Source organism: Cervus elaphus, chromosome 17, assembly GCF_910594005.1.
Source record: "Cervus elaphus chromosome 17, mCerEla1.1, whole genome shotgun sequence".
Taxonomy (NCBI): domain Eukaryota; kingdom Metazoa; phylum Chordata; class Mammalia; order Artiodactyla; family Cervidae; genus Cervus; species Cervus elaphus.
Genome location: NC_057831.1, coordinates 17,225,887 through 17,250,874, shown reverse-complemented (window position 1 = coordinate 17,250,874; position 24,988 = coordinate 17,225,887). Strand labels below are relative to the sequence as shown.

Below are 24,988 nucleotides of genomic sequence, written 5' to 3'. Positions count from 1 at the left end.
TGACAAAAAAGATACTCTATATCCAAAGACAAAGACATCACACCAGTTAGACTGGCCATTATCAAAGAATCTACAAAAAATACCTTTTTAGGCTATTTACATATAAGTAATAGTATATAACGTTTGCCTTTCTGTGTCTGACTTATTTCACTCAGTATGACAATCTCTGGATCCATTCATGTTGCTGCAAATATCAATAGTTTGTAATTTTTTAATGACTGAGTAATATTCCAGTGTGTATATGGAACTTATTTACAAAACAGAGGTAGAATCACAGATGTAGAGAACTAGGTTACGGTATGTATGGTTACTAGGGGATACAGTAGGGGAGGGATAAATTGGGAGACCAGGATTGACGTATATACACTACAATATATAAAAGAGATAACTCAGAACCTGTTGCAGAGCACCGGGAGCTCTACTCAATACTCCCTAGTGGCCTATATGGGGAAAGAATAAAAAAAAAAAATTGATATCAGTTATACAACTGATTCACTTTGCCGTGTACTTGAAACTAACACAGCACTTAAATCAACTAGACTCCAATAAAATTTTTTAAAAAAGTCTACAACCAATAAATCCTGGAGAGGGTGTAGAGACAAGGGAACCAACCTGCACTGTTGGTAGAAATGTTAAATTGGTACAGCCACCATGGAGAACAGTATGGAGGGTCCTTAAAAAATGAAAAATAGAACTATCCTATGATCCAGGAATCCCCCTCCTGGGCACGTATCCAGAGAAAAGCATGACTTGAAAAGATGCATGCACCCTAATGTTCATTGCAGCACTATGTACAACAGCCAAAACACAGAAGCAATGTGAATGTCCATCACAAGAGGGATGGAAACGATGTGCTACATACATACAATGGAATATTAGTCATAAAAAAGTGAAATAATGCCATTTGAAGCAATGGATGAGAGATCATCATACTAAGTGAAATAAGTCAGAGGAAGACAAATATCACACAATATCACTTATATGTGGAATCTAAAAAGTGATACAAATGAACTTACTAGCAAAACAGATTTCAAAAACAAACTTATGGTTTCCAAAGGGTGGGGGAGGATAAATTAGGCATTTAGATAATCAACAAGGGCCTACTGTATAGCACAGGGAAATCTACTTAATACTGTAATAATTTATATGGGAAAAGAATCTGAAAAAGAATGAGTATATGTATATTTATAAGTGAATCATTGCTATGTACCTGAAACTAACAACATTGTAAATCAACTGTACTCTAATATAAATTTTGAAAAGTTAAAAGACAAAAACAGAAAAAGAACAAAAATTATCCTCTGTATTTACTGAAGAGGATAATAGGTATTATTTTGGTAGCAATGAATCAAGTGATAAAAAACTGAGAATGACACCTTCTTGTGGAATTAACCCTGAAAATGCTTTACAGGATTATCCAACATCTCAGTAACATTAACCCCTTGAAGAAAAAGACTACTGTTTCTTTGGTCTAATTCTCCCATCTGAGCTATTTTGGCTACCCAAAGGACCACTATTCATATCTAAGGTAGAGAATTTATATTATAGAAGCAAGAGTGTGCTCATGTAATAGATGCTCTTTGTCTATAATGATTCTCTGAAAAGCCTAGGGATTCTGAAAAATATACTTTAAAACACTTACATAAAAATAGATGAAGAGCAGGCACAGTAACAAATACACCCAATTCCATTAACAAGTACCAAAAAAAAACAACAACAACAACAACAAAAAAGCAACAACAAAACACTGGGATGTGGGACAGAAGCAGGATTTATGTGGCAGGTGCTTCATTTTCTTTCCTATCTTTGTGGTTTTCAGGTATGAGAAAAATCAGTATCCTTCATGACCTTTGGTGACGTCGACTTCTTTTTGTATAACAAGGATAACTAGGTGGTCCCTCTTCTTACTCTGAAATTTAATTAACCACAAGGGGAATTAGTACTTACCCTTGTCTTATCCCTTATTCTTCAAGGATGCCCTAAAACATTGGGTACAAAGGAAGGTCAGACAATGTTGGGTCTTGGAAGGACTTAAGGTTCTGATGGGACCTTAAGTAAACAGAAGATAAGATTGATGGGAATGTAAATTGGTACAGCCATTATGAAGAACAGAATGGAGGTTTCTCAAAAAACTAAAAGCAGAGCTACCATATGATCCAGCAATCCCACTCCTGGGTATATATTCTGAAAAGACAGAATCTCTAACTCAAAAAAGCACATGCACTTCAATGTTCATACAAGCATGACAAACAACGTAAGTGTCCATCAACAGATGAATGGATAAAAATGTGATATGGCAACCCATGTCAGTATTCTTGTCTGGGAAATTCCATGGACGGAGGAGCCTGGTGGGCTACAGTCCATGGGGTCACAAAGAGTTGGACAGGACTTAGCTGCTAAACAACAACTACTATTACACACACACGGGAATATTACTCAGCCATAAAAAAGAAATATTGCCATTTGTAACAACATGAATGGACTTAGAGAATGTAAGTGAAGTAAAAGACATGCGATAATGATATCACTTATATGTGGAAGCTATAATATATGCAAATGTATTCATTTACAAAACAGACTCACAAACATAGGAAACAAACTTATGGTCACCAAAGGGAAAAGTGGGAGCAAGGCATGGGATAAATTAGGAGTTTCATTCCAATCCCAAAGAACGGCAACGCCAAACAATGTTCGAAGACCCATACAATTGCACTCATTTCACATGTTAGCAAGATTATGCTCAAAATCCTTCAAGCTAGGCTACAGTAGTTCATGAACCAAGAACTTCCAAATGTACAAGCTAGATTTAGAAGACAGAGGAACCAGAGATCAAATTAGATCTGGTAGACAGAATGCCTGAAGAACTATGGACAGAGCTTTGTAACATTGTAAGGAGGTGGTGACCAAAACCATCCTCAAACCAAAGATATGCAAGAAGACAAAGTGGTTGTCTGAGGAGGCCTTACAAAGAGCTGAGAAAAGAGAAGCTAAAGGCAAAGGAGAAAAGGAAAGATATACCCAACTGAATGCAGAGTGCCAAAGAAGAGCAAGGAGAGATAAGAAAGCCTTAAGTGAACAATGCAAAGAAATAGAGGAAAACAATAGAATGGGAGACTAGAGATCTTTTCAAGAAAATTAGAGATACTGAGGGAATGTTTCATACAAAGATGGGCACAATTAAGGACAGAAACAGCAAGGACCTAACAGAAGAAGAAGAGATTAGAAGAAGTGGCAAAAATACACAGAAGAACTGTACAAAAATGACAGTTAATGACCTGGATAATCATGAATGGTGTGGTCATTCACCTGGAGTGTGAAGTTAAGTGGGCCTTAGGAAGCATTACTACAAAGTGAGTGGAGGAGATGGAATTCCAGCTGAGCTATTTCAAATCCTAAAAGACGATGCTGTGAAAGTGTTCTAACTCAATATGCCAGCAAATCTGTAAAATTCAGCAGTGGCCACAGGACTGGAAAAGGTCGGTTTTCATTCCAATCCCAAAGAAGGGCAATGCCAAAGAATGTTCATATTACCGCACAATTGCACTCATTTCACATGCTAGCAAGGTAATGCTCAAAATCCTTCAAGCTAGGCTTCAACAGTATGTGAACCAAGAACTTCCAGATGTACAAGCTGGATTTAGAAAAGGCAGAGGAACCAGAGATCAAATTGCCAACATTTGCTGGATCATAGCAAAAGCAAGGGAATTCCAAAAAAACCCATCTACTTCTGCTTCATTGACCATGCTAAAGCCTTTGACTGTGTCAATCACAACAAACTGTGGAAAATTCTTAGAGAGATGGGAATATCCAACTATTTTACCTGCCTTCTGAGAAACCTGTATGCAGGACAAGAAGCAACAGTATTATACATGGAACAATGGACTGGTTCAAAATTGGGAAAAGAGTAACTTAAGGCTGTATATTATCACCCTGCTTATTTAACTCATATGCAGAGTACATCATGCTAGGCTAGATGAATCACAAGTGGAATCAAGATTGCCAGGAGATATCAATAAATTTCAGTTATGCAGATGATACCACTTTAATGGCAGAAAGCAAAGAGGAACTACAGAGTCTCTAGATGAAGGTGAAAGAGGATAGTGAAAAAGTTGGCTTAAAACTCAACATTCAGAAAACTAAGATCATGGCATCCGGTCCCGTCACTTCGTGGCAAATAGATGGTGAAACAGTGTTAGACTTTATTTTCTTGGGCTCCAAAATCCTGCAGTTGATGACTGCAGCCATGAAATTAAGACATGTGCTGCTTAGAAGAAAGCTATGACAAACCTAGGCAGTATTAAAAAGCAGAGACATCACTTTGCCAACAAAGGTCCATATAGTCAAAGCTATGGTTTTTCCAGTAGTCATGTATGGATATAAGAGTTGGACCATAAAGAAGGCTGAGCACTGAAGAACTGATGCTTTTGAAGTGTGGTGCTGGAGAAGACTCTTGAGAGTCCATTGGACTGCAAGGAGATCAAATCAGTCAATCCTATAGGAAATCAACCTTGAATATTCATTGGAAGGACTGATGCTGAAACTGAAGCTCCAATACTTTGGCCACCTGATTGGAAGCAGTTCATGGGGTCATAGAGAGTTGAACACAACTTGGCTACTGAACAGCAATGGGATTAACAGATACACATGCTATTGTATATAAGGTAGATAAACAAAGATTCACTGTATAGCATGGAAAACTGTATTCAATGTCTTGTAATAAACTATAATGGAAAAAAAATTTAAGAACAAAAAATCTGAATCACTTTGCTGTATACCTGAAATTAACAAGATTGTAAATCAGCTCTTCTTCAAGAAAACATAGAGTCAGTTACTATGTAGGGAATATGAAAAAAACAAGAAGAAAAAGCAAACTCCAACATTATTACTTGTTTGTTTAGAACAGAAAGAAAGAGTTTCCAGCTGCTGCATTTCTGAACCTTTTATAAAATTTTCTTCAAAGTCTTCTCTAGTGTGAGATGCTTGACATATTAAGCCTATAAATGTCAAACAGACTAATAATGATCAATGGTGACAGTAACTTTCAGCTATATGTTAAGGGGACACAACTAGTGTTAGGAGACCTGGCGTGTCTACTTATTTGTGTGAATCTGTGCTATTTTTGTGTGCTTGTCAAAGAACCACTATTTCTGTGTAATTACTACTCTGTGCCTCCCCTTCCTTCTATGGACTGTAACGTAGACATGGGAATTTCAACTTATCTTTGTTCACAGCAGAAAGAAGGTAGAATTTCCAAGGAATTGTATGTTAAAGGCAAATTTATTTGTAATTGAGATTTTGAGTCTCCAAGTATTAACTAAAATAAAAATAAAGCCTGTACAATATTCAAACATAATTATTTGCCATAAAATAATGAGCATTTTATCCTTTTAAATTCCTTAGACTTAATTTTACCTCTGTCATCACCTTTATATTAAAACTTTATTGTCTAAAGAACAGTCTGAGTGGGAAGAGTGGTAGGGGACAAAACACAGATCATGAGAATGGGCTAACCACAGAAGCTACAAATCTGGAATGGAATATTGTATTCTTCCTGTCTGAGTGGGGGTCTCTGGCTTGATATAAAACATACCAGGTGTTTCCATTTAACATGGGGAGGTGGGGGCAAAGATCATGCCATGAGATCTTCAAAATGAAATTAATTTAGATACACATAACAGTTTTTCTCAGAAGAGCTATGCAGGGTGATCAGATGGAGAAAGAAGATGAGGCACTTCCAGTAATGGCCCTAAGTCTCTCAGGAGTAGCATTCCGAATCCATATCAAAGTTACTGTCCCCAGGCAGGCCACCAACCCAGAGAAGGGGAGTTTCCCTTGAGTGAGGTTCTAGAAAGGATGCCCTGAGACCTCTCAGGGTTCTTCTGATATCACAGCTGAGATGCACCAGTCATACAGCTCTGGGGATTATGAATTATTTTTTCTCTGGGAAAAACCACACAACAACCCATTTAATTTGTTGTGAGCCAAACTTACTGATAGCATTCCACATCCAGGCCTATCAAAAGCTACAGAGTGGCTGAGAAATGTAAACAAGATATTGAGACCGTGAATGCAGTGTCAGCCAACCAATCTTTCTCGGGCAAAGGTCCTGCAGGCATTACGGAAGAATTTTGGCCATGTATCAGCAGTGGATCTTTTGACTCGTGAATGTTTTGGCCATGTCACGTATTTTAGCTTCCTCTGGTTCATGTTCTCTACCAGTCTAACCTTTGGTTTGGCTATTTTCAGTCAAGAGCCCGCCTGAAGCCAGATCATGGTGATCCGGGAGCTAAGTGTCCCTCCCGGACTACGCCTGCTGCCCACGTGTTGTCAAGTGCAGCTCTGGAGACGCTCACGAGCCTGTGGAGGCCCCAGCCAGCAAGAGGTGGCGCGCCCACTGCGTGTGTGGTTTGTTACAGATGGCTGCGCCCCTCTTCGCAGAGTTAGCGGGAGCTCCGCTGAGTCAGAGTTTCAAAAACAATGAGGAGCTCAACTGAGCAAGGACCTAGACTCAGGGCAGATGTTTCCAAGTTTTAACAAAACAAAATCTCAGCAGGTTTTAATATAATTCAAACAGTAGTCAGTCAAAGATTTTGGCACACAACGCAGGTTGGTGGCTCTCTTCCCCTCACTTGTTCCAGTAGACCGTAGCTCTGGAATTCACTGAAATGAGCGCATTGTTCTCTGCTGAGACAGAAAGCTCTTCTTGCTATTAAAAGTCCAGTGAAGGGGGAATGTTAGTGTTTAATGGGCACAGAGCTTTCAGTTGGGGAAGATAAAACTTCTGGAGGTGGATGGTGTGATGGCTGCACAATGCCAACGCCCATAATGCAGCAGCCCTGTCACCTAGAAATGGCCAATTTTACATCTGCTTTGCCACAATAAAAAAAAATACTTTAGTGAAAACTGCAGGCATGCAGGTTTTTTGGGAGTGGGAAAATAGAGTTTTCAGTACTGAACATGGAAGAACTGTTCTTTTTTCTCTCTCAAGACCTTTTCTTTCTGGTATACATTAGGAAGTTCAGAATAGAGAACTGAAGGCAGAACTGGGGACCTAAAAAATAAGAAAAATTCTAAATAATTCAAATGAATAAAGCTTTCTTAATTAAATAGTAGCGACAAGGTTTTCTAAGAGTGAAAAACAGGGAAGGAATTTAACTTCCCAAACCAACAAAAAGCCACCCAAAGCACACATGTTCACTAAATTAGGTGAACTGGTTTAGGATCTATTTTGATGAAGCAGTTTACCTCGTGAAGATAATTATCAAGTAAGATCCAGGATATCTGAAAGGGAATAAGTCATATTTGAAAATTGAAAAAGGGTACTCAAGACTGAAAACATCTGTATAATGGATCTGAAACCACATGAAGAGTTGGTGTCACACACTACCCTCATTAAAGAGCCGCATCGAGTTTAGGATTTATCTTTCAACTCTTTAGCCCACTGACAGCCCTTCAATCCCTTGTTTGAACTATGAAGGAATGGATTGTTTGATATGTAGCCTATAAACTGCTGTGGTGAATGAGGCTTCTCCAGGCAAAGTGATCATCAAGCCAATGGCATAAGGAACTAGAAGACAGCTCCTTTGGGCCTCAAGAGGCACGTCATCTCCTTTGTGAACAGACACAAACTAGGGGAACCCTTCAGAAAGACTCAATAGCTAATACTGCAGGTAACTGATAATGAAATTACAACTTCCAACCCTTTTATCAGGAGAAACAGGAGATGGAACGCAATCTACAAATGAAAATTTTGAACTAAATAAGCCAATTCTTAATTACAGATCAAACATTAAGAAACCCAGAGGATGGACAGGTGTCCCCTAAGGATGTGGGACATGATCCTGTGAGATGCTAGCCAGCATGGCTCATAGATGAACTCAGATCTTTTTATCACTGGTGGCTCCCTTTTTCTGGCAACAAAGATATTTTCCTAGGGAACTGTGCCTGTGTTAAAAAAAAAAAACCCTTGCTACTTGATTTTCCACTGTGTTTGTTAACTTGTGACGCACATATTCAAGAGTTCAAGTTAAGAGAGTTCAAGTTAAAGCAAAAACTGTTAGGAATCTACCTATCTATCCAGTACCAGAATTTTGGATTAATTTCTAGAAGATGAATTATATTTCTCTAAGGCCTATTTCTTCAATTGATTAAACAACATCAGAAACTAACCCTTAATATTTTGTGAATGAGAACATGAGGATACCCAAACAAAAGGCTGAATGTCCTAGTCTGTATCCAAACTCCAGAGTTGAACATATGCTTCGCTATGAGACTGGGAAATAGCTGTGAGGCAAACTTTCCCCGATATTCTAATATTAGTTCAGCTGTTAAAAGTCTCAGAGAAGGGGCTAGGTAGATGTTCTTAGCCCCTGGAACTGTGCTTCCAGTGAGGCTTGGATCCATGCATGTTCTATATAAACTCTTTGGCTCTTGATACACACACAGTACAATTATTTAAAAGGAGGGAAGAGAACACGAATAATGGAAGTTAGTTAAGAATGCAAATTCACTTATTGTAATTTTCCTGCAACCAATAAAACAGGACTTTCAAATGATTTCTTTGTTCATTTTTCAATAAATATTATGGGTGTGTAACTACAAAGGGGTGAGGGTGGGGGAGGAAATGGAAGGAGAGAAGACACTCACCTAGTTCGGGTGCTTTGCTTAGCACAAATGCATAAGCCCAGAATTTGCTGACAGGTCCATTGTAAAAACCCTGGTCACAAATTGAATGCTTCAGGCCTTTGGTCATCACACTGTACACCATATAAGCACCAGTTCGAAGAGCACCGAATATACTTCATAATGAAAAGAGAAAAGAAACAATATTCAGGAAAATAATTTCATGTCTGACATTAACCATTAGTAGAAGACTGCCATCGGCAGGAATAGGCAGAACTGCATCACAATCATTTGCATTTACCCAGAAGCATTTAAAAATGTTTTGTTAACAAGAGCAAGAAAACTACTCAGAGCTGTATTCTGAAGGCCATGCCATTTACTCTTCATCCATGTTCCAAAAAGAGCTCATGGAAAAGGGGACTAGATCCAGGGCAGGATCTCAAGAACTCCAATTACCTTAGTGTTTCAACTCGAGAACTATCCCTTGGGGGTGAGAGGGAATTGGCTGAAAACTTTTGGAATTCTCTCAGTTCTGTCCTTTGTCCAATCATTCTCCAAACCCCTTGCCTCTGTTCCCTTGAATCTCTCTAATCCGTTTTTTTCTCACAGAAGCCAGAGGAAGAAGGTTTAGCTCTATCAATCCTGCAGCCCACCCAGGCTCACACCCTTGAGCTCCCAGAACTAGGCCCTGACACTGCATCGCCACTGTTCTTCAGCGTCCGGTAACGGATTTGCCTCTGCATAGCCAGAGGTGCTCCAAGTGCCGAAAACGTGAGACCGTTGGTTGAGAAGTAAACTCACATATGGACTTGTTATCACGGAACTGCTAAAGAAACAGGAGAGCTCTGGAGTGTGTTGGGCTCAGTAATGTAAGCGAGAATGAAAGGTCTTGTCGACTGGAACACACAGCCTTCATCATGGTGTGAGTCCCATAGACATGTGTCCCAGAGTTCACAAGCCACGTGCATGAGTGAAAGGAGAGCTGACTGATCACGGGAGACATGTGTTTGCCCATCTTTTTTTCTGGCAGCATTCCCTTTTAGGTTCTAAAGTCAGTTAGCATAGAAAGCAAACTTATGGTTACCAAAGGGGAAAGGGGTTTGGGGGAGGGATAAATTAGGAGTTTGGGATTAGCTGACACACACACTACTATGTAAAAAATAGATAAACAACAAGGTCCTACCGTATAGCACAGGGAACTACACTCAGTATCTTATAATAAACCATAATGGAAAATATGAAAAAGAACTACATACACACATATACATATACATGTATGTATAACTGAATCACTTCAGCATTTAAGTGACACTCAATGACACTTCAGTGTCGCTTGACTAAGTCATTCCACTCAGCTACCCCATCCACTAGTGAGAACTAAAGGCCAGCTTTGCATAGAATAGAGGTTATGAAGTTGAATTCTTGGCAACTGCCTATTAATTAAGTGAGGACTCTATAAGCAGCTTCTCTAATAATATACGGCCTACCGTGCGAAGCGTTGACTCATTGGAAAAGACCCTGATGCTGGGAGGGGTTGGGGGCAGGAGGAGAAGGGGAAGACAGAGGATGAGATGGCTGGATGGCATCACCGACTCGATGGACATGAGTTTGGGTAAGCTCCGGGAGTTGGTGATGGACAGGGAGGCTTGGCGTGCTGCGATTCATAGGGTCGCAAAGAGTCGGACACGACTGAGTGACTGAACTGAACTGAACCTTAAACAAAGTTACTCTTTCCAACATATAATACCATTCTGCACAGGATTATTGGTATGATTTTACAGTTGCAGAGCCCTGTTTAATCCTTCAGCGTTTTCCTGCTGAACACAGAATGTAACCCCCAACTCCCTAACAGAAACCACAAGGCTCTGGATGGCCCCTCCTTCCTCACCCCTGCATCCTGCCACGCTCCTCCTGCTCCTGTGAGCCAATCACTCCAGCACGTTCTGATCCTTCCAGTTTTCTGCCTTAGCACCTCTGCATATGATATTTCCTCTTCTTGGGGAGATTTTTTCCTGTGTTTCCTTGAAGGCTGCTCTTCTCACTCTCTTATCTCAAAGAAATGTCCCCTCCTGGTGGAATGACCTAAAAGCCTTTAGGGTCAATAAACTTGTCCCGATTTGAGAATGGGGAGTTGGATTTCATTGGTACTGTCAAATAATGGAGAATTTTCTGTCTTATCCTGAATTGATTTTTCATGTTTTGTCTTTATTCCACCAGACGATGGCTAAATTTCATATGAAAAGTTGCCACCATCACCAAATTATTAGCAAATTGGGGACTGATTTGCTGCTGTGGAAGGTACTACGCAAAAATGCATATGGCACTTCCGCTGAGCATCCAGAGAGATGTTCTGGTTGTCTATTCAGGGGCCAATTCCCTTCCTCCTCCTCCATGTGAAAAGAACCCTGATTTTGTCCAGGTTCTCCCAAATCACGATTGCCTCCAGGAAGGTGGTCTTATCTTCAATTTAGGAGTAAATCCTAATTACCTAAGCAAGTTTTAGTAATCCTATTTCCCTTTATCACAATGACTTGTTAGGTGGACAATGACCCGATTCTAATCAATATGATGTGAGGAGAGAGCTTTCTCACAATGACTTGTTAGGATGGACAATGACCCAATTCTAATCAATACAATGTGAGGAGAGAGCTGCTGGGGGCCTTCTGGGGAAAGTTTTCCTTGCTCATTACCACATACTACTTGGAAGAGCAGCAGACAGCTTACCACCAGGAGGAAGGTCCCTTGAGGATAACGTTCGCTCAGAGAGGATTGCAAAGTATTACTCCAAGGTGTGACTGCCCTGCTGAATGCACCAGTCTTTCAGTGACTTTACCACAAGACTTCTTGGTTTGGGGATAGAGCTTCCTTACTGTATAAGCCACTTGGAGTTTTGCTTTTTATTTAGACCCCAGAGCATCCTACTTTCAGGAAACTTCTGAACACTGGTTAACCTTTTGTGGCTATCAAATATGTCTTGGTCACAGATACTGCTGGTAAACTACCTACTGTATCAGTTAGCTGGCTTTCATAGACAGATACATCAATGGGGGATACATCAGTGATTTCTACACCAGCTGAAAGCAAAGAAACACACACATGACCCACTTTCAAGATGTATCAGTCCCTGCTCCTGAGGCCCCAGATCTGTGACTTTTCTGAACAATCAACATGTTGTAGAGACTGTGTCTTTCCCTCTGAGCCCAGTCCAGGACACCCAGGAAGCAGAGCCCTGCCTCCACCACATTTTGCTGCTAGACTATGTGCTTCAGACATGATCATAGTAGATCCAAGGAAAGGAGTTTTGGAATAATGACTTTTTTATCTTCCTGAGTTTCAAAACTCACTGTAGTTTAACTATACCCCATATTCTAAGCATTGGCACAGCTATTAATTCTTTCACTTGTTAAATACTCATTGGCAATGTTCTAGGTGCTAGGGTGACAAGAATCAGTACACTAACTCTGGCTGCTGCTAGTAGTCCTGGAAGAGGAGGTGGCATTTGAGTTAGGGTTAAATAGGTATCCAGGCTCTGAGGGGAGGGCACGAAGGGGAGGTCATTTCAGAGCACTGCAGAATTCAAAGTTTAGGTCTCACAGTGACCCACAATATTACTGGCAACAAGCCTATAGCTCATCTTATTGTCCCATATCTGGACATGCGCCTCACCCCCTAAGCTCTGAACAATAAGGCTGACTCAAAACAGAGGACAGTGCATTTTTCAGGGAAACCCTCAGTGCCAGCCGTCGGGCGCATGTGTCTGAGGGCAAAGGCGCTTTGTTGTGATGTGACAATGCCACTGCTGGGGAGCCGTCAGGGAGCTGCTTGGCCAAAGGGGTGATTGTTATTTGTGGGAAACCAGTACCTCTGCCCCTGGCATATCTCAGCCACCGTATGCTTTGGAACCAGGCAGCTTTCTGTTATAACTGGGCACAGGGTTCTTAGACTGGCAGACTTCGCCAACACGTACTTGAAGGGAGGAGACTTTTTCCCCTCCATAATTTACATCATCTTCATGTGATACAAGAGACAAATATACGGCTTATGTCTGGCTATTCCCAGTCCTTACTCATACTCATGGCAGACAGTACTCACCAATCTTGACACGCTTTCCAGGCCACACGCCTGGACCACTGTGAGCCAATACCCATAGATTTGAGTTGCAAATTCCAATCACAGTGCTCTCCTTAGTTTCATGACTGGACAAATTACTTAACCTCTCTCAGTCTTCATTCATCTGAATTAATACTTAATTTGTAAATTAGTTCTATAAATTTTATAGGACAATATAAGTAAGGTATTTAGTTAGCACACAGCCTCTTGTATGTAGGTGCTGAATAAATATTATACTATTATTATTTAATTACTATTTATTGTCATTGCTGCTTTACTTCCTCTGGCCTTCAGTGTTGAAAATCACTTTTAACTTTCCCCAGTTAAGGCTAAATGTCCTTAATTGAAATTACCCTAAATGAAAGTCAAGGAAATTGATAAATGGAAAATTTGATTGGCACTGATGATTATTCATGTTACTACGTGTTTTATTCTTAAGCGTTATGAGCATTTTCCAACAGGAAGAAGAGATTGTTGGTATCGAAAAGCTCCCGGTTCATGCAAAATTTACCTTTCGATCAGATGATAAAGATTCTAAATCTAGGGCTTCAAAGAGGCTAGAAAAGTATGGGCCATTATATTTAGTGGGGGCAGGTGACTACATACATCATCACACCCTTTTCCCAGCTGTAAAGTCACACCAGCATCCTTTTTTTTTTTTTTTTAAAGAAATACATCATTTTTCTTGCCCAAGTCTAGTTTTGATTATAACAATTAATGGAAGAGGGGAGACCTCAGTGGAGGGTTCCTGTCCTGCTTCAGCTACTGGGTCCTAAAGACACAATGCAGGAAGGAGATTGGGAAGAAACCACAGCCCTGATTAACTAAGTAAGGTGCTTCTTCTCAATCAGATGTTCTAGATTTCTAGCCCAGAAAAAGCCTGTTTCATCATCATCACCATTTGCCACAGCATGTAATCAAGGAGGTGCCAAGAATGCCCACTGGACTCCTACTGTGACACCCGGGGATGGAGATGGGAACCTTCTATTTTGTACTGTACACATGTTTCTGCATTGCCTGACCACTGGGAAGCAAGCTGGTATGAGATGGACAATTTAAAAAATACATTTTAAAATAGGCACCTACTTACAAAACTGATACGCTGAATAATCACGATGGTACTAGCTTGCAACTTCTTAGTATGAGACTGAGATACAATACTACTCCCTGATCTGCCTGTGGATGACACACGGGCACTGGTGAAGAAAGACCGACTCATTCATTGAATCAACATCTATGTCATCAACATCCATCAAGTATCAGGTATTATAATCCATTGGGGCAGGGAGAGACTCTCTATAGCTCATTATAGGTGGTAATAAATATGTAAATAAACAAATATATATATATTATATAAACAGATTTCAAATTCTGACAGAAACAACTCATGGTATAAACACTGGAGTCCCTTCTAAAAAAGCTTGAGCAATATAGCTAATCTTTCAAACCCACGCTGTGATCATGAGGTCTCACTATGTATTTACCTGAGAAAAAGTTGAATTAACTGTATTCTAATCTTCCAATTTTAGTTCCTTCTGGAAGTCAAAGTGAAACATCTCAGTAATGACTATTAGAATTCCAGAATTCTACCCTGAGAATAAGGAGCCTTGGGTATAAATCATCAATAATACTTTCAATTATTTCTGCATGAACACTAAGAGCTAATAAAACCACTTTTGCATTGCTTCCTTCTTGGCCCTCAACTTAAATGTATTTAGGGATCAAAACAAGGTTTCTCAAGGAATTTTTATTCTACAGTGCCAACACCCTGGCCTCCCTTCCCCTGCCCCCCCACCCCCTGCTAACTCAATAACCAAAGGTGCAATCCCTTCCAGTATTGAGCAACAAAAATGTTTCATTACACTTGTATCTTGTAATGAGGAAAAAAAAAACTATAAGATCTTATCAGTTGTCAAAAAGTGGGGATGGCTGATCTCACAGCAGCAACTTTATAAACATGGGAGAGGCCACTGATTTCCCTGATGACAAACTTTACCTGCCATTAGACTGTCTTAGACTCTGACAACTGTCCTAGACTCTGACAGTCTCCAGAACAGGAAGAATACTCAATGATCCCCAAATACGTTAAAGCAAATCAATGAGAACCAAAATATTATAGCACTTGTGACAGGGAATGAAGGCCTCTCCACATCAGTATCTTGTCTCTATCGACAACCCACCTTTCCACACTTGAGGACATGTATCTGTAATAGAGAATGTCTCCTTTTGTTTGGTCTAGACTGCTCCTTGCTATAAACACATTTTCCAATAACAATATAACAAGTCAAAGTCTGAAGCTTTTTTTTTTTTGTCCAATAAACAGGCAGTTAAATGGGGATGTATTGGATTGGCCAAAAAGTTCCTTCATATTTTTCTGTATGATACCATGGAAAACAACAATGAACTTTTTGGCCAACCCCACACATCATAGTTTTCAAAAATTTATTTTATTTTCTCTACTCCTCCTCCACTAACAATTAAGAGTGCACAATTTCACTTTTTACTGAGTGGTCATTTCTAGCTGTGACTGATTGATCTTGACTTGGATATTTAGTTGCATATCTCCATTAGAAAGTTTGAAGTTTCTTGTGGATCAAGAAAGGTGATGTTAAAATTGCATAATGTAATGAATATATATATATTTCTTCTTGAAAAAAAAATGCAAGAAGGCAAAGGAGTTGTCTGAGGAGGCCTTGCAAATAGCTGAGAAAAGAAGTAAAAGGCAAAGGAGAAAGGGAAAGATATTCGTAACTGAATGCAGAGTTCCAGAGAATAGCAAGGAGAGAAAAGACAGACTTCTGAAGCAAACAATGCAAAGAAATAGGGTAAAACAACAGAATGGGAAAGACTTGTGATCTCTTAAAGAAAATTAGAGATACTAGGGGAAAGTTTCATGCAAAGGTTGGCACAATAAAGGACAAAAATGTCAAGTACCTAACAGAAGCAGAAGATATTAAGAAGACATGGCAAGAATACACAGAACTGTACAAAAAAGTTTTTAATGACTCAGATAACCATGATGGTGTGGTCACTCACCAAGACCCAGACATCCTGGAGGGTGAAGTCAAGTGGGCCTTAGGAAGTATCACTATGAACAAAGGTAGTGGAAGTGATGTAATTCCAGCTGAGTTATTTCAAATCTTAAAAGATGAAGTTGTTAAAGTGCTGCACTCAATATGACAGCAAATTTGGCAAACTCAGCAATGGCCACAGGACTGGAAAAGGTCAGTTTTTATTCCAATCCCCAAGAAAGGCAATGCCAAAGAATGTTCAAACTACTGTACAATTGCACTCATTTCACATGCCAGCAAGATTATGCTCAAAATCCTTCAAGCAGGGCTTCAGCAGTACATGAACCAAGAATCTCCAGATATACAAGCTAGATTTAGAAAAGGCAGAGGAACCAGAGATCAAATTGACAACATATGCTGGATGATAGAAAGAGCAAGGGAATTAAAAAAAAAAAAATCTACTTCTGCTTTATCGACTATGCTAAAGCTTTTGACTGTGTGGATCACAACAAACTGTGGAATAGTCTTAAAGAGATGGGAATACCAGACCACCTTACCTGCCTCCTGAGAAACCTGTATGCAGGACAAGAAGCAGCAGTTAGAACTGGACATGGAACACACACTGGTTCCAAATTGGGAAAGGAGTATGTTTGTCCAAGCTGTATGTTTGTCATCCTGCTTATTTAACTTATATACAGAGTGCATCATGTGAAATGCTGAGCTGGATGACTCAGAATCTGGAATCAAGATTGCTGGGGAGAATATCAACAACCTCAGATATGCAGATGATAGCATTTTATTTAATTTTTTAAATTTTTTTATTTTTTAATTTTTTTTCCAATTATTTTTATTAGTTGGAGGCTAATTACTTTATAATATTGTAGTGGTTTTTGCCATACATTGACATGAATCAGCCATGGATTTACATGTGTTCCCCATCCTGATCCCCCCTCCCACCTCCCTCCCCATCCCATCCCTCTGGGTCATCCCAGTGCACCAGCCCTGAGCACTTGTATCATGCATCTAACCTGGACTGGCGATCTGTTTCACACTTGATAATGTACATGCTTCGATGCTGTTCTCTCAGCACCCTCGCCTTCTCCCATAGAGTCCAAAAGTAGATGATAGCATTTTAATGTCAGAAAGTAAAGAGGAACTAAGGAGCCTCTTGATGAAGGTGAAAGAGGAGACTGAAAGGCTGACTTAAAACTCAACATTGAAAAAACTAAGACCAGGGAGTCTGGTCCCATCACTTCATGGCAAAAAGATGGGGAAAATGTGGAAATAGCGTCAGGTTTCATTTTCTTGGGCTCCAAAATCAACACCAATGATGACTGCAGCCATGAAATTAAAAGACACTTGCTTCTTGGAAGAATAGCTATGACAAACCTAGACAGTGTATTAGAAAGCAGAGACATCACTTTGCTAACAAAGGTCCGTATAGTCCATGCTATGATTTTTCGAGTGATCATGTATGGATGTGAGAACTGGACTATAAAGAAGGCTGAATGCTAAAGAATTGATGCTTTTGAACAGTAGTGCTGGAGAAGGCTCCCAAGAGTCCCTTGGACAGCAAGGAGACTAATCCAGTCAATCCTAAAGCAAATCAACCTCTTAATCTCTTTTGGAATATTCCCAAATTACTAGGACAGCAATAACTCCAGTGCTAAGACAAATAGCACTGACCCATTAATTCCATTGCACAGTCTTAAATAGAGTTTGCAACTGAATATTCTATTGGAAGGATTGATGCTGAAGCTCTAATAGTTTGGCCACCTGATGTGAAGAGCTGACTCATTAGAAAAGACCCTGATGCTGGGAAAGACTGAGGGCAAGAGGAGAAGGGGTTGACAGAGGATGAGATGGTTGGATGGCATCACTGACTCAATGGACATGAGTTTGAGCAAACTCCAGGAGATAGTGAAGGACAGTCTGGTATGCTGCAGTCCATGGAGTTGCAAAGCATCAAACACAACATAGCGACTGAACAACATATATATATTCACCAAAATTGAAACTACACACATCTTTTGAAACCTAGCCATTTGGGACAACATGGGTGGACCCTGAAGGTGAGTGAAAAAAGTCGGACTGACAAATTCCACATTGTTTCACTCATATGTAGACTATGAGAAAACTAATAAACTAACAACAAAATAAATGAATAAACCAAACCAAACAAAAAACCATGTAGATGCAGAAGAGAGAGTATTGATTACCAAAGAGCAAAAATGGGTAAAGGGGATCTACTCTATGGTAACAGATACTAGAAGTTTGCTGGTGAGCAAGCTGTAAGGTAGACAGAAGTAACAATGTTATGTATTAGGTTGGCCGAAAGGTTCATTTGAGTTTTTCTGTAACATCCTGTGGAATAATCTGAATGAGTTTTTGGCCAACTCAGTACCCATGAGCTCCTCTGGTGGATCAGATGGTAAAGAATATGCCCGCTATGCAGGAGACTCGGGTTCAATCCCTGTATCAGGAAGATCCCCTGGAGAAAGGAATGGCAACCCACTCTAGCATTCTTGCCTGGAGACTCCCATGGACAGAAGAGCCTGGTGGGCTACAACCCATGGCGTGGCAAAGAGTCAGACACGACTGAGCGACCAACAACTTTTGATATCCATAAAACTTGTAAAGTATTATGAGCCAATGTTACTGCAATTTAAAAAATTGATTAAAAAAAAAGATGGCTAAGATGTAATATAAACATCTCAATATAACAAACATGAAATGATTAAATTAATTACAATGAAATCAATATAGCAATAAAATATACCAGGTACATTTGCCTTAGGTGTTGACATAGAAGAGCTCCAGGATATGTGGTGATTAAGTGAAAAATATAAGGAACAGAACATTCTACAGGATGATCCAGGTTGTATACATTTAAGAAAGGTTATACATACATAGACTGTGAGTTGTAAAAATAAATACGAAGGTAAGCCACATGAAACCAGCTTCAGTTCTGGCTGACAAGTGCTTAACTAGATGGTGGCATAGTATTTCACATTTGAAGAAATTTATTGAGTCCCTACATTATGAAATCTGATTTTCACAACAACTTCATGTGGTACCACTATGGTGTGGTATGTAACCTTCATGGTTACATAGACAAAGAGAGAAATGGGCATGGAGAAGAACAGGGGACAGGCCTGAGATTACAGTTACTAAGTAGCAGAATCTTCTGACTATGGCTCCAGTCCTTTGCCCTTTACCCAGACCTGACCCTGCACTTGCCAGTAGGCTTTCATTTAGTATAGTGGTTCTCAAGTTGACTGGACATTACAATCACCAAGATGCATGCTAAAACAATTCTAATATCCAGGACCATCTCATTCCAATTCACTTGGCATCTTGGATGTGGAAGCACCTATGAGTGCTGGCTCTGAATTAGGGCTGTCCTGGAGACTTCACCCTGCAGACCGCCTTCCACTCCCTACTCCATGAACCTTTGGATGAAGCCGTCCAGGTAACTGATGAAGACAGATGCCTGTCTCTGCATCACTGCTGTCCTAGGTGAGAGCGCTTCTCCCTGAATTTCACCACTGATGGGATGCCATCTAACTCATGCCTGGGTGAGTGGAGACTTGCTCATGACTAAGGTTTATTGACTTTCACCAACATATGGAAAGAACAATGTGCTGATTCCTGGACTTTTAAGATGGTAGCAATGAGGTAAAGTCTTGCCATTAGTGACCCAAATTAAGTATGGCAGAAAATTAAAGAAAGAGACTTGAATGAACTAAAAAGAACCTGAAAATAAATGTGGGCATAGTAGAAATTAATGTTGAAGCAAAAAACTCCCCAGAACTACAAAAGTGGTTACATATCTTGTTTCTACAGAAAGCTTTGTTCCTTTGAGAAAATTCTTAATCTCTTTTGGAATATTCCCAAATTACTAGGCAATGATAACTCCAGTGCCAAGACAAATAGCATTGACCCATTAATTCCATTGCACAGTCTTAACTAGGGTTCGCAACTGCAAGAAGAAACCAAACTTTTTTTCCACCTGAGAGATGATTAATGAAAATTTCATTGGGAGAATACTTGAATAATGATATATAACATTATTTGTATAAATGGTCTCTCCCTTGACCCAAAAATTGAAACAAAAAAGAAAGAAAGTGAGGAGGGAGGAGAAAATTAACTATGATGGCTCAGCTTTCCACATCCTTAAAACTGGGGACTAGGAATGTCTTTTAGGATTTGGGCCCTAAACTTATGTGAGATCATGTTTTACCCATAAGAAAGGGAGGAGACGGAAGCCATAAGTTTCTGCTCTCTATGTGCCCAATTCCTTTTGTCGGGCTGTTCTAAAAATCCATTAGATAAATGGATGCATGAAATAAAAAGAATTGCAACAAGGCAAAATGGCTGTGAGGAGGCCTTACAAATTGCTGAGAAAAGGAGAGAAGCTAAAGGCAAAAGAGAAAAGGAAAGATATACCCATTTGAATGCAGAGTTCCAAAGAATAGCAAGGAGAGATATCAAAGACTTCTTAAGCAAACAGTGCAAAGAAATAGAGAAAAACAACAGAATGGGAAAGACTAGAGATCTCTTCAAGAAAATTAGAGATACCAAGGGAATATTTCATGCAAAAATGGGCACAATAAAGGACAGAAATAGCAAGGACCTTACAGAAGAAGAAGAGATTAAGAAGAGGTGGCAAGAATACACAAAAGACATGTACAAAAAAGGTCTTAATGACCTGGATAACCATGATGGTGTGGTCACTCACCAGGAGTATGAAGTCAAGTGGGGCTTAGGAAACACTACAAACAAAGCTAGTGGAGGTGACGGAATTCAAGTTGAGCTATTTCAAATCCTAAAAAATGATGCTGTGAAAGTGCTGCACTCAATATGCCAGCAAACATGGAAAACTCAGCAGTGGCCATAGGACTGGAAAACATCAGTTTTCATTCCAATCTCAAAGAAAGGCAATGTCAAAGAATGCTCAAACTACCACACAATTGCACTCATTTCAATACTAGCAAGGTAATGCTCAAAATCCTTCAAGCTATGCTTCAACAGAACATGAACCAAGAACCTCCAGATATACAAGCTAGATTTAGAAAAGTCAGAGGAACCAGAGATCAAATTGCCAACATCTGCTGGATCATCGATAAAGCAAGAGAATTCCAGAAAAACATCTACTTTTGCATTATTGACTATGCCAAAGCCTTTGACTGTGTGGATCACAACAAACTGTGGAAAATTCGAGAGATGGGAATACCAGACCACCTGACTGTGAGGCTGCGCCATGACAGGCAGCCTAGATTAGGAGTAGGCCTGGTTTTCCAGGGTAACATGATTATCAGGCCACCTGGAGCCAGCCAATCAATATGGGCCCAGTAAGGAAAAGGGAACCTATCAGGGGAAAGCTGAAAAGCCCGCAAATGCCCAAGTTTGAAAAAAGCGCGCAAAGGTTTGAGCCAATAAGGTTACTTTGCAAACATGTAACCAATCCACTTAAGCCAGCTACCAACTGCTTATGCACACCTTATAAATTGGGTAACAGCTCGGGCTCAGCGCTTTCTGACCCTACACCACTGCGTTGGTTGCGGCAGTGAGCCCTGACTCGAGTCAGCAATAAACTTCCCTTTTTTGCGAGTTGCATTGTCTTGGAAGCCTTCTCTCTTCCCGCTCGGGGATTCCGGACATCGGACATAACACTGACCTGCCTGAGAAATCTGTATGCAGGTCAAGAAGAAACAGAACTGGACATGGAACAACAGACTGGTTCCAAATTGCACGGTCACAGCCAATATCAACACCAGAGTTAAGAGACTGCCTGATAAATGACTCAGCACTTGCAGCTATAAATTGAATCCATTTATCACTAAAGGTGAAGAATCAGTGATGACTGGTTGAAGGAAAGAGAGAGAGAGAGATAAACATCAGTACAAATGTCTTGGGATAGGAATGCTACAAAGCATGAGAGGAGGAGGATGAAATCAGAACTCTTCTCTATAATATACTATATATAACTATATGTTATATATATACTATATATAACTATATATAAGTGAAGTTGCTCAGTTGTGTCCGACTCTTTGTGACCCCATGGACTGTAGCCTACCAGGCTCCTCCCTCCATGGGATTCTCCAGGCAAGAGTACTGGAGTGGGTTGCCATTTCCTTCTCCAGGGGATCTTCCCAACTCAGGGATTGAACCCGGGTCTCCTGCACTGCAGGCAGATGCTTTAACCTCTGATCCACCAGGGAAGAGTCTGTATGTTATAGGATGTATCAAGTTTTCATTCTTGTTGTTCAGTTGCTAAGTTATGTCCCATTCTTTGGGACCCCACAACGTGCAGCACGCCAAGCTTCCCTGTCCTTCACTATCTCCCAGAATTTGCTCAAACTCATATCCATTGAGTTGGTGATGCCATCCAACCATTTCATCCTCTGTCATCTCCTTCTCCTCTTGCCTTCAATCTTTCCCAGCATGGGGGTCTTTTCCAATGAGCCAGCTGTTTGCATCAGGTGGCCAACATATTGGAGCTTCAGCATCAATCCTTACAATGAATATTCAGGATGGATTTCCTTCAGGATTGACTGGTTTGATCTCTTTGCTGTCCAAGGAAGAGTCTTCTCCAGCACCACAATTTGAAAGGATCATTTCTTCAGTGCTCAGCCTTCTTTCGGAGAAGGCGATGGCACCCCACTCCAGTACTCTTGCCTGGAAAATCCCATGGACGGAGGAAGCTGGTGGGCTGTAGTCCATAGGGTCACTATGAGTCGGACATGACTGAGCAACTTCACTTTCACTTTTCACTTTCACGAATTGGAGAAGGAAATGGCAACCCACTCCAGTGTTCTTGCCTGGAGAATCCCAGGGACGGGGGAGCCTGGTGGGCTGCCGTCTATGGGGTCACACAGAGTCAGACACGACTGAAGCGACTTAGCAGCAGCAGCAGCCTTCTTTATGGTCTTCATTACAGAATCATAATGAACTCGACCATTATCCACAAACCCTCTTAGCAGTTTCATAAAAACTTCAGATTAAGGAACCCATTGGTATTCTTACATGTTAATATCGAGTTCATAATCCTTACTTGAACACTGAGACAAGAATCTGCCACTCAATGTAAGTAAAATCATTGCACATATATCCCTTTACAAAATTTTAATTTTATCATATTGTTTCTACCTAGGTTTATTCATTTAAAAATACTACTACCTTTTTATCCCTCACTGTGTGAAAGTTCCTATGATCTGCTGACGAAAACACACAACATTAGTAGGGGGAAAAAAAAAAGTTCCTAGAGATTTAATCCATCCAGGCAGCTGATTTATTTCAAAAGAAGAAACAACTAACTAATTCTCCCATCAGAATTGCTAAAGCTACGAGACAGGGACAATATCAATGGTTGGAGAGAGTGGGGAGCAACTGGAATTTTCACATGCTGTTGGTGAGAACTTAAATTGGTACAAACTCTCTGAAAGACATTTAAGCCAAACCCTCTGACTGAGCAGTTCCTCTCTTAAGTAAAAACCGAATAGAAATGCCAACATAGTACACACTAAAGGACAGGTATTCAAATGTTCACAACAGCATTATTCATAATATCTACACAGTAAAAACCAAATGTCAACCTACCAGAGTACAATAAATGAATAAATGAAGTACTATAGAGTAATGAGAACAAAACAACAACTTCTACATGCAAAACACAGATGATTCTCACAAATGCAATGAACGAAAGAATCTGGACACGTAAGGATATACATTGTGTGATTCTGTTCATATGAAGTTCAAATACAGGCAAAGACAGGTTGGTAGTTACTTTTGAAGAGATAACAGCTGGGAAGGGGCACAGAAGGAAGCTTCTGAGGTGCTGATAACATTCTACACTTTGACTGGGGTGGGGATTACACAAGTGAGTTCACTTTGTTCACAAAAAATCATTGTGTTCTACATTAATTATTTGTGCATTTTTCTGAATATATATGAATATCTCAAATAAAAAGGCTTACAGAAGAAAAAAAAAAAAGTGACCTGTGAACTGATGGAAAGGAGCCACTCTGGCCAAGACCTGGAGAAGAACGGGACAGGGACAGACGGCAGAGCAGGAGTGAGCTGTGCGTGCTTGTGGAGCGAGGCTGGGGGGTGACGGAGGCAGGAGGGAAATGTCAACAGGTGGGCAGGGCCCAGCGCCGGGAGGGCCTTGGAGGGTTTCATACGGCACAGCGATAGTAATATTAAAAATCAACAATAAACATCATAAAAAGTACTTCATTCTAACACTGATGGATTTTAAGCAAGGGAGTGACACACCTTTGATTTACGTTTTTAATGATCACTCAGACCACTGTGTGAAGAAAAGACTATAATACAATCAAAGACAACCACAATACTTAATGTAACATTTATAGCTAATCATAGGGACTTCCCTGGTGGTCCTGTGGTTAAGACTCCACTTTGCAATACAGGGGACTCAGGTTCGATCCCTGATTTGGTAACTAAGATCCCACATGTCTCAAAGATACTAAGCCTGCAGGCTACAGCTAGGGAGTCTGTGAGCCCCAGGTGTATCACAAAAGATCCATAGTGACTCAACGAAGATCCTGGGTGTTGCAGCTAGGACCCGACACAGCCAGATAAATAAATAAAATTTTAAAAAATAGATAATCATATATAAGACTAATGTGTAATTATGAATAATATTAAATAATTTATCATTATATAAGAAATCACCAGGGAGAACATTTAAAAGGATATTATATCTCTATTTCCAAATGAGAAAGGCAGTCACCGCAGACATGAACAGCAAGTAGCAGACAAATCTGTATTCCTAAGAGGACACCCTGGAACACTGTGAGTGGGGCCAAATAACAAGGAAGAAGACTAAGATTTCTGACCTGATGAACAAGGATGGATAATGATGCTAGGTACTTAGCTAGAGAGGACTCGACCTAATAATTAACTTATCTGCATGTTAATTAAGTCATAGTGGGGCATGGGCAGAGAGGAAATCCAGATCTCTGTTGAGGGACATAAGACATGAGATGCCTACCATATGCACATCTAAGTGAAGATGAAGTAGCTTTAGATGAAAGGAAGTTTGTAGTCTAGGGAAGAGATCAGGGCTGGACACTTCAATATAAGAGTCATCTGATATTTAAACATGGGCTGCATAAGGTGAGATCCCTTAGAGAGAGAACTGAGGGGAAGAGGGGGAAGAGAGCACCTAATTGGCCCTAGGACACTTTGACTTCTAGAGGTCAGAGCAGAGGGGT

General features: G+C 40.2%; 1 protein-coding gene across 2 annotated transcripts in view; it reads right to left on the bottom strand.

Annotated features, from left to right (window-relative positions):
* Nucleotides 1-24,988, bottom strand: part of ELOVL6 (ELOVL fatty acid elongase 6) — a 135,686-nt gene that overhangs the window by 4,990 nt on the left and 105,708 nt on the right. For both annotated transcript variants that reach the window (XM_043870731.1, XM_043870730.1), the window contains exon 4: nt 8,647-8,798. In XM_043870731.1, the coding sequence (XP_043726666.1) occupies nt 8,647-8,798 (152 nt within the window). The remainder of the gene's footprint in view (nt 1-8,646; nt 8,799-24,988) is intronic.